Below are 15,787 nucleotides of genomic sequence, written 5' to 3' on the forward strand. Positions count from 1 at the left end.
ATATTTGAAATGTCCCCCAACTAACTGCTCAAAAACATCTTTTGTTAAATTCTTACCAAAAAATATTTTGATCTATAGAACTCCACCATCCATGAAAACCAAGAGCTAATAGCAATTGATATATAAAATATATTTTCAGGGCTTGTTTTTTGAACAAAAAAATGAAACAAAGATGAATCATCACATTATCATACAAACCAGTTTTATCACTTTCACATTTACAAATATACATGTTACTCACAATAACATTCAGAAAAAGCCAGAGCTTTTCTGACAAGAACAAAGAAAATAAATCAGATACAGGTAATTCAAGAATATATGAACAGTAAACAAAATCATTAATACATTAGGTAAAAATTAAAGTTTGCTCCAAAGCCAGTGTTCATCCTTCTGTAATCATCTACATCTTTCTTGTTTTGAGATGCCTCAGCAAAAGCTATGGCTGAATAAACAAAATAGATTTATGCAAGAATGACGTAGATATGACAATTTCTAAGAAGAGATTACTTCATACAGGTATGGGAGCAGGGTGCTCGTGAATACAGCCAGGACAGCAGTGCAGAGAATCATGAACAAACAAATCGCATTCCACACAAAATGCATTCTGACACACTTTACATATGAAAACCTGTGTGGAAGAGATAGGAAAATAAGTCAAATTAGAAAAAAATGATCACCATCATAGCACTACAGTAGGGCAACAGTTGTGTCATCAAGACAGCGTAAAGAGACTATATTGCTAACATCACAGAAACCCAACTGAATTGAAGTTTCTAACAGCAAGTATGTCCAAAGGGCCGAGCTCAAGTCACTGTAGATGCTTTCAAATGGCTAAGAGTGGAAACTTATTTATGCAACTCTCTAGGAAATCCCTTCCTGCACTTTTACAGACTTTGCAGTCTAAAAGGCATGACTAACAGACAACTCTAGTTAACCATGAGATAAACTTCCACAAATATTATTCTGGTCTTTAGAAGATTATACCAAAGGATCATCTCTACTTCTAACACCCCTCAATGCAAATTCCAATGCAGTTCAACATACTTACACTTTGATCTTTCATTTCTCCCTGGCAGCCTTGACAATACCTAAAAGCAAAATCATGTATTTTAACTGAAAAAACAGTCAAGATTGTGTAAAACGGTGTTTAAAAAAATCTCATACACAGAAACAATTTATGGCAATTTTTTCAGCTATTCAACTGAACACACATAGTAACTGTTAATGGGAACCACAAGTATTTCTTATTGCCAGAGGTGCCCCCAAATGCCCAAACATTCAGCAGTGTCTCCAGCAGCAAAGAAGCTGCTGCCAGCTATTCTTACTTTTGTGACAAAAGAATTACACGGTCCACAAGTACACACATTATCACAAATATGATTTGCATACCGTTCCCCCTGATATTCTGCCAGGGGAACTTCCTGAAAGGCATCCAAAGGAAACAAGTGATGGTAAGATCGAGCCAGGTGAGGTGCAGACACTAACGTAAGACCTGCGAATAAAGAGACCTCAAAATTATTACAAGAGAAAACTTACTGAAAAGCTTTTCCGTATTAAACAAAGCAAAAAGGAAAAAAGATTTTTTAATTACTCAGTGGATCTGGGCTTTTAAGAATTAAAAACCAACATTATTTGTTAGCTTCCATAATCCAAACCTGTCATCCTTTGCAGAATTAAATTCAAATATAAAGAACAAGCAAATCACCTGAATTTCTAATCAAAAGGTTTAACTCAGTCTTTAGAAGTACAATTATAATGCAGTTTTAAATTTAGCAAGTTTTTCATCCTCATGACTTTAAAAAAAATGCAACCATAGAAGAGTCTTCCAATTAAATCTAAATACACAACTCCTCTCTGGCAATGACAGTTCTGCTGTTTCACATTACCAGTTAAAATGGTGCCCAACTACAAAACTCTACTGCAGCCTGCTATAATACTGCCAAAGCCAGACCACAGCCCTGTTTCAGCTAACATAGGTCTGCTGGTTTTGGTTGGGATAATTTTCTTCATAGTAGCTTGTACGGGGCTGTTTTGGATTTGGGCTGACAGCAGTGTTGATAATACAGGGTTGTTTTTAGTTATTGCTGAGGAGTGCTTACACAGAGTTAAGACCTTTTATGCTTCTCAGCCCACCCCACCAGTGAGTAGGTAAGTTGCGGGGCCACAAGAAGTTGGGAAGGGACACAGCTGGGACAGCTGACCCAAACTGGCCACAGGGATATCCTATACCATATGATGTCATGCTCAACAATAAAAGCTGGGGGAAGAAGATGGAAGTGGGGACATTCAGAGTGATGGCTTATGTCTTCCCAAGTAACTGTTAAGCATGATGGAGCCCTGCTTTCCTGGAGATGGCTGCTGATGGGAAGTAGTGCATGAATTCCTTACTTTGCTCGGCTTGTGCACATGGCTTTTGCTTTACCTGTCTGTATCTCAACCTGCTAAATTTTCACACTTTTACCCTTCCAATTGTCCCTGTGACAGATGCACTCAACCCCCCCTTAACCAAACCAGCAGCAGTTTGGTACAAGCTCCAAAGGGGGTAAAGGCCTGAGCTGTAGCTGGGCCAAGAACTCCTCTAGGAAACCCACAAAAGAGCAGAGTGAAAGTTGTGGGTACAAGGAGTCTCATGCATACCTCTCCCATTGTATGCAATTTGACTATGACTCAACCGCTTTATCCCATAAATATGACAGCCTAAGCAAGCCTTCTCTGAGCTACCCCTGCAAGGCAGCATGGGGGTGATCTCCAGCAAAGAGATCTTTTACCAATGACAGATTGTTGGATGAGCCCAATTTGAATTCTCCCTGGATGGCAACTGGACTGCACACCAGGCAACTCTCCCCTTGAGCAGGGATGCCTCTCAATATTAAGAAACACCAGTCATTTAGCTTAAATAAGTAGGTTTTTAAATAGAATTAATTACTTAGAGTTACAACGTTGTGTGATTTAGTATGCCGTTCGCTTAGCTTTACATAGTTAGCATGAGCAGCTAGATTTGCTGAAGCCTTAGGCTGCAAGCTGTAAACTTCCACTTAGATTTACTGAACATGTACCTAATTAGTCAAAACGGGCCACAGCGTAAATCAGGAGACAAGGAGGCTTCAAGGCTACAACCATCAAGAGCACTTGCAGCTCCACAAGATAACTAAAGGCCTGTCTGGAGACAGTGAAGGAATCCAATGAGTCAGAAGGTGTCAGGCCAGAATCATTACTGGATCAAAGGGTGCATGGAAGATGTGTGAAGCAAGTGTGAAGAGTGTGTGAGGGGTGGGTGAATAATCTATAAGCAATCTCTTTGTTTAGGTTCTTCCTTCATCTCCTTCTCCCCTTCCTTCCATCTGTCCCTCCCTGGAAGCACCCAGCTGGAGCTGATCCTGCTGCTGTACCACTCTATTAAATTATTTATTTTTATAAGACTTCATGCCTGAGAGTCTGTTTCAGGAAATCAAGGGCTGGAACTTCGGAGTCAACTAACACCAGTTGCCTGGACAGACTGGTGATCAACAGCATGCTAAACTTCGAAATCCTAACCAAGTCATATGAAGGTTTGATTGTGCACATATAGTCTTTAAGACGTAAAGCACCAACCAAGTCTGAGACTAAGTCTGGATCCAGCCACACCAAGACTCCTCTCTAAGTTTAGAAAGCAAGGGGGTCCACTCTGAACCTTGTGACTCAACGGGAGCGTTTTGCACCTCTGATCTCTGTGCAAATAATGGAAAATCGATTCTAACTCAATTTTCTTTGTATGTTTCTCCCATGTGGTAAGCAACAGAGTGAACCTTGCCATCCAACTCTATTAAAGTCGCACTTTCACAGATTCTTTAAATGATCTAAAAACACTCATCGATGACACTCCCTCACCCCACTGGGGGGCAGTGAGGGAGCAACTGTGTTAGGCTTATTTGCCAGCTGGGGTTAAACCATGACAAGAGGTTAGCTGGGGAACAGGCTGGCACAAACTTCTTCAGTGCTCACTCACATTCCATGTAAACCTCCAAGCTCTTGTTCTGCTGGCCGCTGCAGCTGCAGAGAACCTGTTGCTGATATATAGCATTTCTCCAGTTACATTATTAATTTGCTGAAATGAGACTCAAGCTGATGTGAAAACCTTGACATGAAACTAGGACAAGGTGATCCAAAACTAGAATTACTTCATCCTCTTGCCAAATACAAGCATCTTGATAACACCCATCACATTTTAGTCCTATGCCTGTAGAAGCCAAGAGCAGGACAGCTGTCACTCACACAATATTAATACTATAAAAAATGCTAATCCTCCCTCGTGTCCTCATTAAAGGGGTGTGGGAGAGAGGTACCATTGGTTGCACAGTCCATTAACATTTGCAAGACTGAAGGGCTTCCATTTATGACTTAATAGCCTTTCATGTGTCACTGTGCAGCCTGCCCTTGAGTTCAACTTTAAAACCTTTCATCTACATACTCCCATAGCTGAGGGGGTACTTCTGTCCTTTTATTCAATAGCACTCTTTATCTTCATGGCCTGGCACTAAGGAGTCTGAAACACTGGTGTGTCTGTTAAATCAACATTCTTGAGGAAATTATCATCATTCATATGTGAATCACCCTTCTTCCCCCCTTTGCTTTAGGGCTTTTCATTTACAACCTTAGACTGGGGAATATGATAACAGCTTTACTGTTACATGTATAGTCCTGAAAGTCCCTTGTATGAAGCTGACATCCCAGGACACAGGAATGCAGGCTTCTTAAAGCAGAGCTGGCTTTTAATTCCTAAGTGTAGTTGAATTTTTCTACCCCTTCACTCTCTTACCACTAACTCATAATTCATCTGCTCACCTTTTCTTGCTACTCACCACAGATTTTGCATTCCACAGGAAGTTCACAGTATTTGGCTCTGCACTGGGGACAGAAATACCCCCCCAGTGTAAGACCCGGCTCACTGTTGTTTTCCAATTGCCTAGAGCAAAGAGAGACAATTTAATACCGAACAGATAACACCATACTACTACATAACTATAAATACTACGTAATTCTCACAATAAATAGGTTTAAAATTTTCAGTAGCTTCCATGCAACAGTTCCACATGTATAGAAGTGTCAGAAAGCAACTGATAGGGTGAGATATCAGTAACCACATTTTCCCACAGAAACAGAACAAAGACCAAATTTTCCCACAAAAGGACCCCATATCTTTAAAAAATAGTTATGAAAGATAACAGCATTAGTATTTCTACTTACACACTCACAAATATTCTGTATTGACTTTAAGATGCATGTCAATACCTCTTCTTTCAAACAGCTGACACCATTTCCTTCTGAAAATTCAGACTGCCTTATCATTGCTGAAAACTATGCTTCCCTTCATTGAGAAGAGCTCTGGTACCCTAATCAAATCAGGCTCTATTTTAAACTTCCTTTTAAAGCCACATTAGTAAACAGATAAAAAATACTTTATTCCAGATAACACCCATCATCCTCATCATTATCTTTACAGTGATAACAATACTTGAATCAAGAAACGCAAGTAAAATTGGTAGTAAGTACTTTAATACCTTATACCACCCTTGTGTTCTAATTACTGCAGAACACAACTAAAAGCCATTTACTACGTACAAAAAATTTTAAATGTAAATTTTAAAAAGCATATTTAACAGACGTCACATACTGGATGGAAACAAATTTCTACTGAGAAGTCACAAGACATACTCACTATTTTTTTTCATGTTATTTTGCAGTATTTTCACTGGGAAGCAGATTTTCTAAATATGATTAATTATTATTGAGTTCTAATCAGCTCACTGAATTCTAATCAACTCTACTTACGCCATACTAAAGGATGGCTTTGCATCTTGATCAGATAAAGAAGCAATAGTATGCTGAGGAAAACCTGAAGATAAAAACATCCCATATTACAAATTTTAAACACGCAAGTAATCTTTCAGTTTCTTACTTCAGTGGAGAAGTTCAAAGATTATTCTAAAGATTAAGGTCTATCTCGTTTTTTGTTTGTTTGTTATTACAGGAGAAGTAATACACTCTTACTAGGTATCAAATTCTTCCTGGAGGTCTCTACCTACATCAACCAACAAATCCCTTATTGTATTTCCCCCAAGTGAAAAAAATCTTTTCATAGACCTCACATTAACTGAAGCTCACTGGAACCCCCTTTTTGCAGAATAGCTAAAAAGAAAACGATGTGTGCAATGGTAGGAAAGCAGGAGATCTACATGAATGTTCACTTGAACAATGCTTTCTAATTAAGGGGAAAATATTTTTATATGCACATGAAACATATTCACCTTCCAAGTGCAGTAGATTACAGATGAGACTATAGCACATTACAGAGGCTGTAACAGATACCATTCTTTCTACCACTTATTTTTTACATGCCAAGTGGGCAGTTAATTTTTCCAACTGCTACTCAGGCTTTACCTATAAGAAGTGAATCTCTTCAGTATTTAAATCTGCACACAAAAATACATACATTCTTATCTGTGAAAACGAGTGGATGAAAGTGAGAAATCAATGCTCTAATTCATGGCATTAGAGTTCCTATTCTGGTTTAACTCCAGGCTTTAAATTTATTGAGAAGTACGTACATCAGGAGAAGAAAAGGTACCTAATCCATCTGTTGAAAGAACACCACAACATTGCTCCTAACAAACATGTACTACATGGCCAAACAGATGGCTCTTACAGTCAATTCAGCTTATAATAGTTGCCTTCTGCAGGGAAAAAAACAGAGGGAGAAACAAAATAGTTTTTTATCCTTAATTTCTAAGTATTACATTTATACCTATTAATGTACAAGCAATATGATTCCACTTTATTATTTCCAACTGCAGTTGAGTAGTAATTTATCTTATTTGTTTTAATTCTTAAGTTTATTTAAAAGCTGATTATTTTCCAGGAACAGCATCAGGAAAATTTATATCTCTTTAGCAAAGTAAAAGTTAAAATAAAAAAACGTAATTGTGCAATGTCTCTAACACAGAAAATGCAAAGAAAGAAAAAGACAAGATTCACAAATCTCGTACCAGGACTTTAACAAAACCATATCCTACCCATTCGAATAAGGGAGCACTCAGAGCTTGAACTGGCAGGTGGAGGACTAACATGATACATCAGCAGTTCCTTATAATGACTTTCATCTAATATAACGTGGTATGTTCCTGTCATGAAGAAAGAAATGCCTTATGATTATGAGCAGATAAGACCACAAACATATTCTCCAAATGACAGAAAACAACTTAAGTAAAAAAAATATAGCCAATCCTGTTCCTAAAAAACAGTCCAGTTAATGCTACTGAAGATGACAAGTTTTAAAATTAGTAACACCAGAACGTTTAATTAGATATGAAGGCCCATAGCTTTTTATCCAACATTACACTATAGTAATGATATTGTAAGAGTTACCACTGTTGTAACTGATATTAACGTGTTACAATTAAGTTCTACATCATATAGCTTTTTACATGGAACACTAGGTTTTAAAAAATAAGTTTTTCTTCTCTCTAGAGATGCAGCTACCAGTTCATAATAATTTCACTAAATACTGTGTATTTTGTAGATTTGGGAAACCCTTAAATTTTCTGCCAGCACAACAGAATATATTATCCTTAAATGTCAAAATGCATTGATGCATATATGACAAAATTAGTTACTTAATTTTAATTTTAAACTTGTATTAGTAGTATAACTACTGAACTTCAGATACATACCACCAGTTTCTCGGGCAAGTACTGTACAAACTCGAACTTCAGCACTTAAGCCGATGATAGATACTCTGATCTTAACTGCTTTTAAGCACTTCAAATGGAAAAAGAAAGCATACTCAAATTCATACGCAGAACAGAAAACAGTAAACGTGTTCAAAGTTTTAAATGAAAAATAATTAGTGATGACACTGCAACTGTCTGGTTTTAGTCTAATAGCTTGGATGTTCAATGCAGTAGTCAAACTTCACTTCTGTACCTTAATTAGATCATAGATGTTGGCTGGATCACATGTCGTCAGACTGCTGAAGACTATCAAAACCTCTCTGCTTGTATGTCCTGGCACATGCCTAAAGAAAGTATATAGTTAATTTACTTCTGTACACTAAGCTACTTGTATGCTGAAGTTTCCAAGGACTTCAACATACTGAAGTCAGAAGACAATATGATATGAAGTCCCCTACAAATTATAAATGACTGTGGCAAGATCCTTCTTAGCACACCAGAATTTCACCTTCCAAAAGCCAAACCTTTCCAGTATCTAAAATACAGTATTTGATTCTGTAGTTGTGATCTGATTGTTTGCTCTAATGCTTAAGTTATCCCCAGGCAAAATTCACCTTCAAACTAGCAACACTGCAGTAAGTCTTCCTGACTTCTTAAAATAAAAATCTAATCAGTTTATAGGTTTAAATCCATTACTTTTAACTACTGTCTTTTAGTTCTTAATGGAAAACTCTCTTCCAATTAGTCATTCAAATAATTTTATGACATTGACTACTAGCTTTGTTCTGTCAAGTGTTCCTAGCTACAATTATTTGTTAAAAGTCTTCCACAAATGTTTATCCCATCTCAATACTTCACACAGCAAGAGTTTTTTTTAAATCTGTCCTACCTGAAAATTTACCTTTCTAAGGAATGCCAAAGCTCCCACCAGATTATTGTGATTCAGTGCCGTTTCTTTTCCTGTTCTCTTATCATTATTAACCCCTAACTCTGGCCTCTCTCATACCTTAGCCCTCTAGTAAAAATAATTGCACGGTCTTTCATCACTATATGCATACATGACATAAAATCACCTACTTTAAAATATTGTTGCTTTTTATAAGCAGCACACCTCTAAATAGAAGCGTCTTGTGTTAGCAAATTAACTTTTGCACTGCTAGCATGTTTTAACTTCTTAACAGTTTGTATTGTAAGAAGACATAAAGCTGCCTTTTAAAGACTCAGGTCAGGACTATGCAAGATGCTGCTTGTAAAAAATACTGTCTCTGCCCCTCCAAAAATTAACAATCAGCATTATACTGATTATGGAAAACAAAGGAAAAAACCCTCCATATATATACTAACTTTAAAGTCTGCATGGCCAAATTTAAGGAGTTATATAGAGATGGCTCTCCACTGCAGTTCATATCCACTGCTTTCTTCAGAGCAGTTACGTGCTTCTTTGAGTTGCCTGTAAATGAAAAAAAAACAATTCACCTGAAAAAAACAAGAGAATTGAAATATTTAAACTATATATTTAAAGAAGCATACTTGTACAACAACCACTTTCAAACTGTAACTTGTAACTCTATGCTTCTCCTTAGAAACTGACCTCTTGATCAGAATGTAGAAAACAATAAAACAATATATTAACAGAAAGACATTTACCCTACAGGCACTCAATTGTTAGAAACTTTAAGAAGTCAAAAAGAGTAAAATAACTGTTGCATATCCTTAAGCACTTAACATGACTGTGAAGTATCTCACAAAGTGTTTCAGCAGAAACAGAGTTTAATTTCCTCCATTATCCTCAAAGTACTGTTCAAGGACTGATTGATCCTCAAATTCCTCAATAAAGTTGCTCCAGTTTTACAGGTGAATAAAAAAGAAAAAATTAAGATTTCATCTCTGAAGCCACACAGATTGCTAGTGACAGAAGGCAGGAACCAAAGAAACCTTGCTTCTTAACATCAGATCAGATCTCACAGAGGGCACAGATGTTGTAAAAATACAAAATTAACAAAGAGGGTGAGAAATTAACTATAGGGGAAACAAAACATATTTTAGGTGTGATCTGGATAAGACTTGATCATGAACAAGCATGCAATAGCAATTCTAGATCAAAACAGATCAAAGTAAAGACTGGTTTTAGATAACTTGCAGTAACTTCTCTTTTAAACTAAAAATGCTACGTTAACGCTACTTCACTTTCAGCAGTGTCATCCAGGTAGAACTTGTAACATCAACACAAGAGATAAAAAGACTTCCAATTTAAAAAAAAATACACTACCTCCCTACCTGAAAGTTCTGTCATTTTTTCAGCTCTTTTACTCTTGGTTACAATTAAGCCAATCTGGAAAAAAAAAAAAAAAAAAGCCAAAACTTTTCTTTGCAAGTTTTAAAATAAGTTGATACACATTTTTGCTATATTTTGCCTAACACTTCTTTAGGGATCAGAATTACTTAACTATACAAGTTTTCTTTTAAGTGTAACAACAGGAGCACAATCACTATGCATCAGTTAACATACATTCCTGTATTTCCCGTAGTTTTGCCATGAGGTACAAGAAGAAATCTTCTAAAATTCTAAATGCCTGAAAACAATATAATTAGTCTTCTGTGTTTGAATTTATGTTTCGGAAAAAGGGAATAGATGGGTTCTTATTTTCATTAGTTCAGGCACAAACAAGAATTTCACCAAACTGATGAGGAAGGGATGGGAAGGAAAACATCAGTTGAAACCAGTTTATTAGATAATGTTACAACTAACTTTTAAAATTGTTTTCGGTTACTTGTTTCTTGCATGGTTCTACATACCTGACTAATAGGATTTTGGTCGAAGTACTCTTCAACAAAATATTCCAATAACTATAAAGAAAAGTTAAGACAGTTAAAAACTACATACAGTTTTATTTCACATGCATTAAGCAGGTGGTACTTGCAAAACATCCAGTATCGTTTAAAGAAGATAAAAAAAGTTGGGGGAAAAAAAGGGGGAATGAGCCCTTCCTTTCCATTCTCCTTTCACCCTACCCCTTCCATCCTTCTCCTTCCTCCCATGTTACCAATGCAATGTAAATTTCAGGAACTAGCCACCACTTATTTTATTCACTTCATATATGGTGAAGTTCTGGATTACTATTGGTTCAAATCAAAGTTTGCAATACTAAATATACTAAAAGCATCAATCTATACAAAATTATCAAACCCCCGGATTTCAATGCTTAGTGTTATTAAAGAAGACCATATAGTAGAAGATGTACAGTTCAGGTCCTCCACAGTCTGAAGCAGCAATCCAATTCAACCCCTGTCTAGCATCCATTCAAACCCAAATTCATCAAAACACAACTGTAAGAAAAAAAAATAATTCTAGATGTGCAATAAAAGCATGTTTGTTTTTCTTTCACCCCTTATGGGCAACACTTCAGCTTAATTTCCACATACTTTTCATACTGTGTCTTTCCATAGTACATCCTTAGAAAATGTTTTTACTCTACAGAAGTACTCGTGCAAGGCAAACTAATGTCATGCAGATTTTACTTTTTAAAACCCAGGAAAATTACAGAGTAGCAACAGGAACAAGGGAAAAAAAAGTAGGGATAAGAGGAGAGATGAGGCTATACATGTAATCTAGTCACAGGAGACTGCCATTCTTTTAAAAGCAAAATGGAACTGGTTTACAGAGAAACAGTGGATTACTAAGAGAAAACTTCTGAGTGCAGAAATACCTTCAAAGTGCAAGTAAGTCTGTTCGGTTTTAAATCTTGGTCGTCCATAGTTCTTGATCCATCAACAACCACATAAAGGTGACGCATCTGCATTTTCACCATAAGTGATAATCACTCACAGAACAAGTATTTAAATGAACGGTTCATTATTCCATTTACTTAAAAAAGCAGCTACTTCCTCTCTCAAACAGAGAAAATTCAGCATACTGAGCTATGCAATCAACAGCAACTGAAAAAGTAATGCATTTTTTCCACTTCTCCTTCAAAATGAAAAAAAAAGACTATCTTGAAAAATGCACACTGTTCCTTTCTGCTCATAAGCTACAAAATACACATAGTTTGCACCTTCGCCTCTTCACCTGAAGAACTCAGCGTTGTATAAAGTAATGTTGTCATTTACTACTCATTTAAATTATGCCCATTTTTCACATGAAGAAAAATTGACAATGCAAGTGTGTGTGATCTGACTGCTGTAGCAAAATACACCCCGATACAGCAAACATGCCAAACCTCCACCACTGAATACTCATGCTTGACATCCCACACTGGCAATAAACAAAGGATTTTTTTTAAAAAAAAATAAAAAAGTTTGGTGGAAAATGTAAGCTTTGGTCTCAGGCACATTGGGTCACCCAAACCGTATTTCAGATTAGGCATACCACCTCCATTCAAGTAGAGGACTCAAGTAGAGGACTCAAGACAGACAAGGGTTAAGACATTAACATACCATTCCAAGTCGAACTTGTCCATGGTGTTCATAGAGTCTAATAAAACACAAAAGGATTTAAGTAAGATGTAAATGAATGAATGGTTCCTAAAGCAGAAGTCTGGAACAAGTCCAGTACCAGCAAATATGAAGCAGTAACAAACCACAGACACTTATTTACACTGAAAAAAAGACAATTTAATGACAAACAGATTTCATGCCTCACAGAAAACAAACAAAAACTATTTCTTACTACCGGGTTCAATGGAACTTTAAAATTTTATCCAAATTTGAATATTTTAACGTACTCTGAAATAAAACAAATGTAGATTTTATCTAGCAATTTTTCTGACACCTGGAAATACAAATCTGGCGCCATGATACCAAAACCCAGCTTGAAGCACGACTTCTATATTAAAAAAGCGTTGAAGGATTTTTCTCTAAGCAGTGCGAATTGCAATTACAGTGCAATTGTGCACTGTGTCATCAGATCAAGACCTCGCCTCTTCAGCTAGCCTACATCTAGGCTCTCATGCCTGTATACATTCAGTCTTGGGATTAAAGGTAAAAACAAATTTTACTATTTTTCTGGCACAATTAGTAAGTAGTAGGCAAGAAGCACGCATCTGGAGCTCTGAAGAGGTAAGGACACAAAAATATACTGCAGGTGTGCCGACACGCTTGCTCAACCTGGAGGACCCAGTCTCAGAATGATTAAGCCCTTATAACTGACCCAAGCAGTATTACGTGGAGGCTTGTGGTCTCACGCACAGTACCTTTTCCTCTTCGCCTTGAAAAGAATGTCGTCGATGGTCGCTTTCAGCGATCCGGATTCATCTTCTTTAAGAACCTCCCTACGCAAAACAGACTGTTACTGAGCCGAAGGGAGGTTTTCCTCGTCTTTCACCAAGGAGAAGGTGAGGAGGGAAAGGGAAAGCGAAAGCCTACCATGTCCTTTCGTAGCCTCCCTCCCAGCGCTTGGTCCGTTCGGGTTCGTCATCCATCTCCGCGGCTTGGCTCTGCCGCTGCGGCGGGCAGCGACGGCCGCGCTCCTCGCTACACCCAAAGCCGCCGGCCCCGGCCGGCGAGGCGCAACTCCCGCCTGAAGGGAAGCCCCGTTACACTGCCACACGGCGGGTGAAGGGGCTGCCGGGCGGGACCGGCGCCAGGCAGGCGGGCGGCCGGCGACTGGCAGAGCTGAGGGGAACCGAGCCCGCGCCTGCCGCTCGGCCTAGCCGCCCCACCGCGCCCACCCGGAAACGCCGGGGCCCGCCTTCTTCCGCCTCGGTGCGCCGCCAATCCCCTCCCGGCTGCCGCCCGCGCCGCGGAGCGATCGTTCCGGGGGGAAGGGGCCGCACCCGCCGGCAGCCCGGGGCCTGGCCACCCCTGGCAGCGGGGAGCGAGGCCGGACCCGGTGGCCGTCACCGGTAATGCGGCGCTTAACTTGCCCTGAGCTTCAAAATGCTGCGAGGGCGCGGCCGCCCAGCCCGGTCTCACCCCGAGGCGGGAAGGGGACCCCGGGGGGAGGCGGGAACGAAGCTGTCCGGCCTCTCGGCCGCTCCCGTCAACGGGCGACCCTCGGCATCTCAAACCGGGGGAAATGCTGCTGCCGCTGCAGTTCAGCACGGGATACTTGTCACAACAACATCAAAACACTCTAATTATTAAAAGGATGGCAGCGGAAACGCGTCGTGAGTGCAGCACCAGCGTGGGCGTGGAGCCCACGGTGAGTTTCTGTCAGGTCAAACCGGCCCTCGCTCATCTCTCAGGGACCAGTTTAACAGCGTTAAGGTACTATCTGGGTTTACGTGGTAGTTCTGTAATTAACCGAAGTAATTTCAGTATTAACAGAAGAATCCGGGAGCCTGGAGAAACACCATTATTTACCTATACTGTAGCAATGAATTTTAAGGCATAATTGTGCTCATTGGTTACTTACTGAAAATAAAAGCCTATTATCTCGGTAGCAAAAGCACTGCTTTAACGCTCTTCTAAAACACAGAACTTGGAATTCGTTCGTTGCTGCAAAGTTTAAGGTATTTTTTTTCTGTGATTTTAATGCGCTCATAGGAGCAAACTGAGTAGTGGAGTAATACAAGTTTTTGCAGAACGCGCAGAATGATCTCACAGTATTCAGAATCGCCCCTTTCAGGCTGGGTTCTCATGTCGTTGCAATAGCTTTCTTTGGGGGTCTCTTTTAATAAACTATCACTATAAAGCTGTGAACAGTTAACTGGCAATTGCCTTTAAAAAGTGGGTCGGGATGCTTTGTATTCCATTGAGTGTGTGTGTGTGTTAATTGCTCTGACCAAAAGAAATGTAGGTTTCCACTAAATGTTGTGCATGTTCCATTTTTACAATACCTTTAAATTTACCATTTGTCTCCCTTCCAAGCATAGAATTTATTTTTAAAGGTGTCCAGAAAGATAGAAGAAGGACTCTTGTTCATATCCAGCAGCTCTTGGCATTACAGATTACAGCAGAGAGATTTTTGAAATACTGATTAGTGTCATAGAGTGGAGCCTGGTCAAGATACGGGGCTGGATGCCTTCTAACCATGATGAAATTTTGAAGAAGTTTATTTTCGGTCTATAAAATAGCACAAGTCTCGACTAGATGATGCTGTAATGTAGAGATTTCTTACAGGTGAAAGCTTCCTGAAGCTACAGCTTTTCCTTTTCAGTTGCTTTTCAAAATAGGGCAACAGGCTCTTTTGTTTGCACACACAAAACTCTGACTACACACTAAAAGAAAGCATCAAGAAGAAAATGACTCACAGTTTTAACACCCAGTAGAAATACTATGTTTTTGGCTGGTACATAGATCTGGGAAGGGCTTTTATTGTTCTTTCCAAAGACTAAATACGAAGCACTTGTAATAGTGATTATTTCCCTATGCAGGTAGAAAATTGCGCTTCTCACACTGAAAATGCATTCTTACATTGTCATGGTTTAACCCCAGCCAGCAACTAAGCACTACGCAGCCGCTCACTCACTTCCCCCCCACCCAGTGGGATGGGGGAGAGAGTCAGGGGAAAAAAAAGTAAAACTTGTGGTTTGAGATAAGAACAGTTTAACAGAACAGAAAGGAAGAAAAAAAATCACAACAATAATAATAAAATAATTGGAATATACAAAACAAGTAATGCAAAATGCAATTGCTTACTGCTCACTGACCGATGCCCAGTTACTTCCCAAGCAGCAATCTGCACACACCCACCCCTCACCCCTCCCAGTTTATATACGGGGCGTGACGTCATATGGTATAGAATACCCCTTTGGCCAGTTTGGGTCAGCTGTCCTGGCTGTGTCCCCTCCCAACTTCTTGTGTCCTTCCAGCCTTCTTGCTGGCTGGGCATGAGAAGCTGAAAAATCCTTGACATAGTATACTTAGCAACAACTTCAAAGTCAGTGTTATCAATATTCTTATTATACTGAATCCAAAACATAACACTAGGCCAGCTACTAGGAAGAAAATTAACTGTATCCCAGCCAGAACCAGGACATATATTTATAGGTGTTAACTATTCACCTTTCACAGCTACTGTAGTAACAATTATAAAACTACATTTAACTATGTAACAGTAACTTTCTTCTATTACCCTTATTTTGCTATGCCCAGAAATTTATAAACAATTCTGCAGTAGTATCATACCAGCTGATGCCAAA

General features: G+C 38.9%; 1 protein-coding gene across 2 annotated transcripts; it reads right to left on the reverse strand.

The window, feature by feature from the left end:
- Positions 1-183: 183 nt before the first annotated feature.
- LOC126035724 (general transcription factor IIH subunit 2) lies at positions 184-13,377 on the reverse strand. Of its 2 annotated transcripts, XM_049794573.1 has the most exons (15): positions 13,068-13,377; positions 12,896-12,973; positions 12,141-12,177; positions 11,414-11,500; positions 10,503-10,553; positions 9,984-10,038; positions 9,051-9,156; positions 7,960-8,050; positions 7,707-7,794; positions 7,050-7,157; positions 5,809-5,872; positions 4,839-4,942; positions 1,390-1,492; positions 1,049-1,088; positions 184-628 (listed from the first exon to the last, which is right to left on the reverse strand). In XM_049794573.1, the coding sequence occupies exons 1-15, from the start codon at positions 13,121-13,123 to the stop codon at positions 509-511; spliced, it is 1,188 nt and encodes a 395-aa protein (XP_049650530.1). In that variant the 5' UTR covers positions 13,124-13,377; the 3' UTR covers positions 184-508. The 2 variants fall into 2 exon arrangements, with proteins under 2 accessions (XP_049650530.1, XP_049650531.1); XM_049794574.1 differs by lacking the exon at positions 1,049-1,088.
- Between the last annotated feature and the right edge of the window lie 2,410 nt (positions 13,378-15,787).

Source organism: Accipiter gentilis, chromosome Z (assembly GCF_929443795.1).
Source record: "Accipiter gentilis chromosome Z, bAccGen1.1, whole genome shotgun sequence".
Classification (NCBI taxonomy): Eukaryota; Metazoa; Chordata; class Aves; order Accipitriformes; family Accipitridae; genus Astur; species Astur gentilis.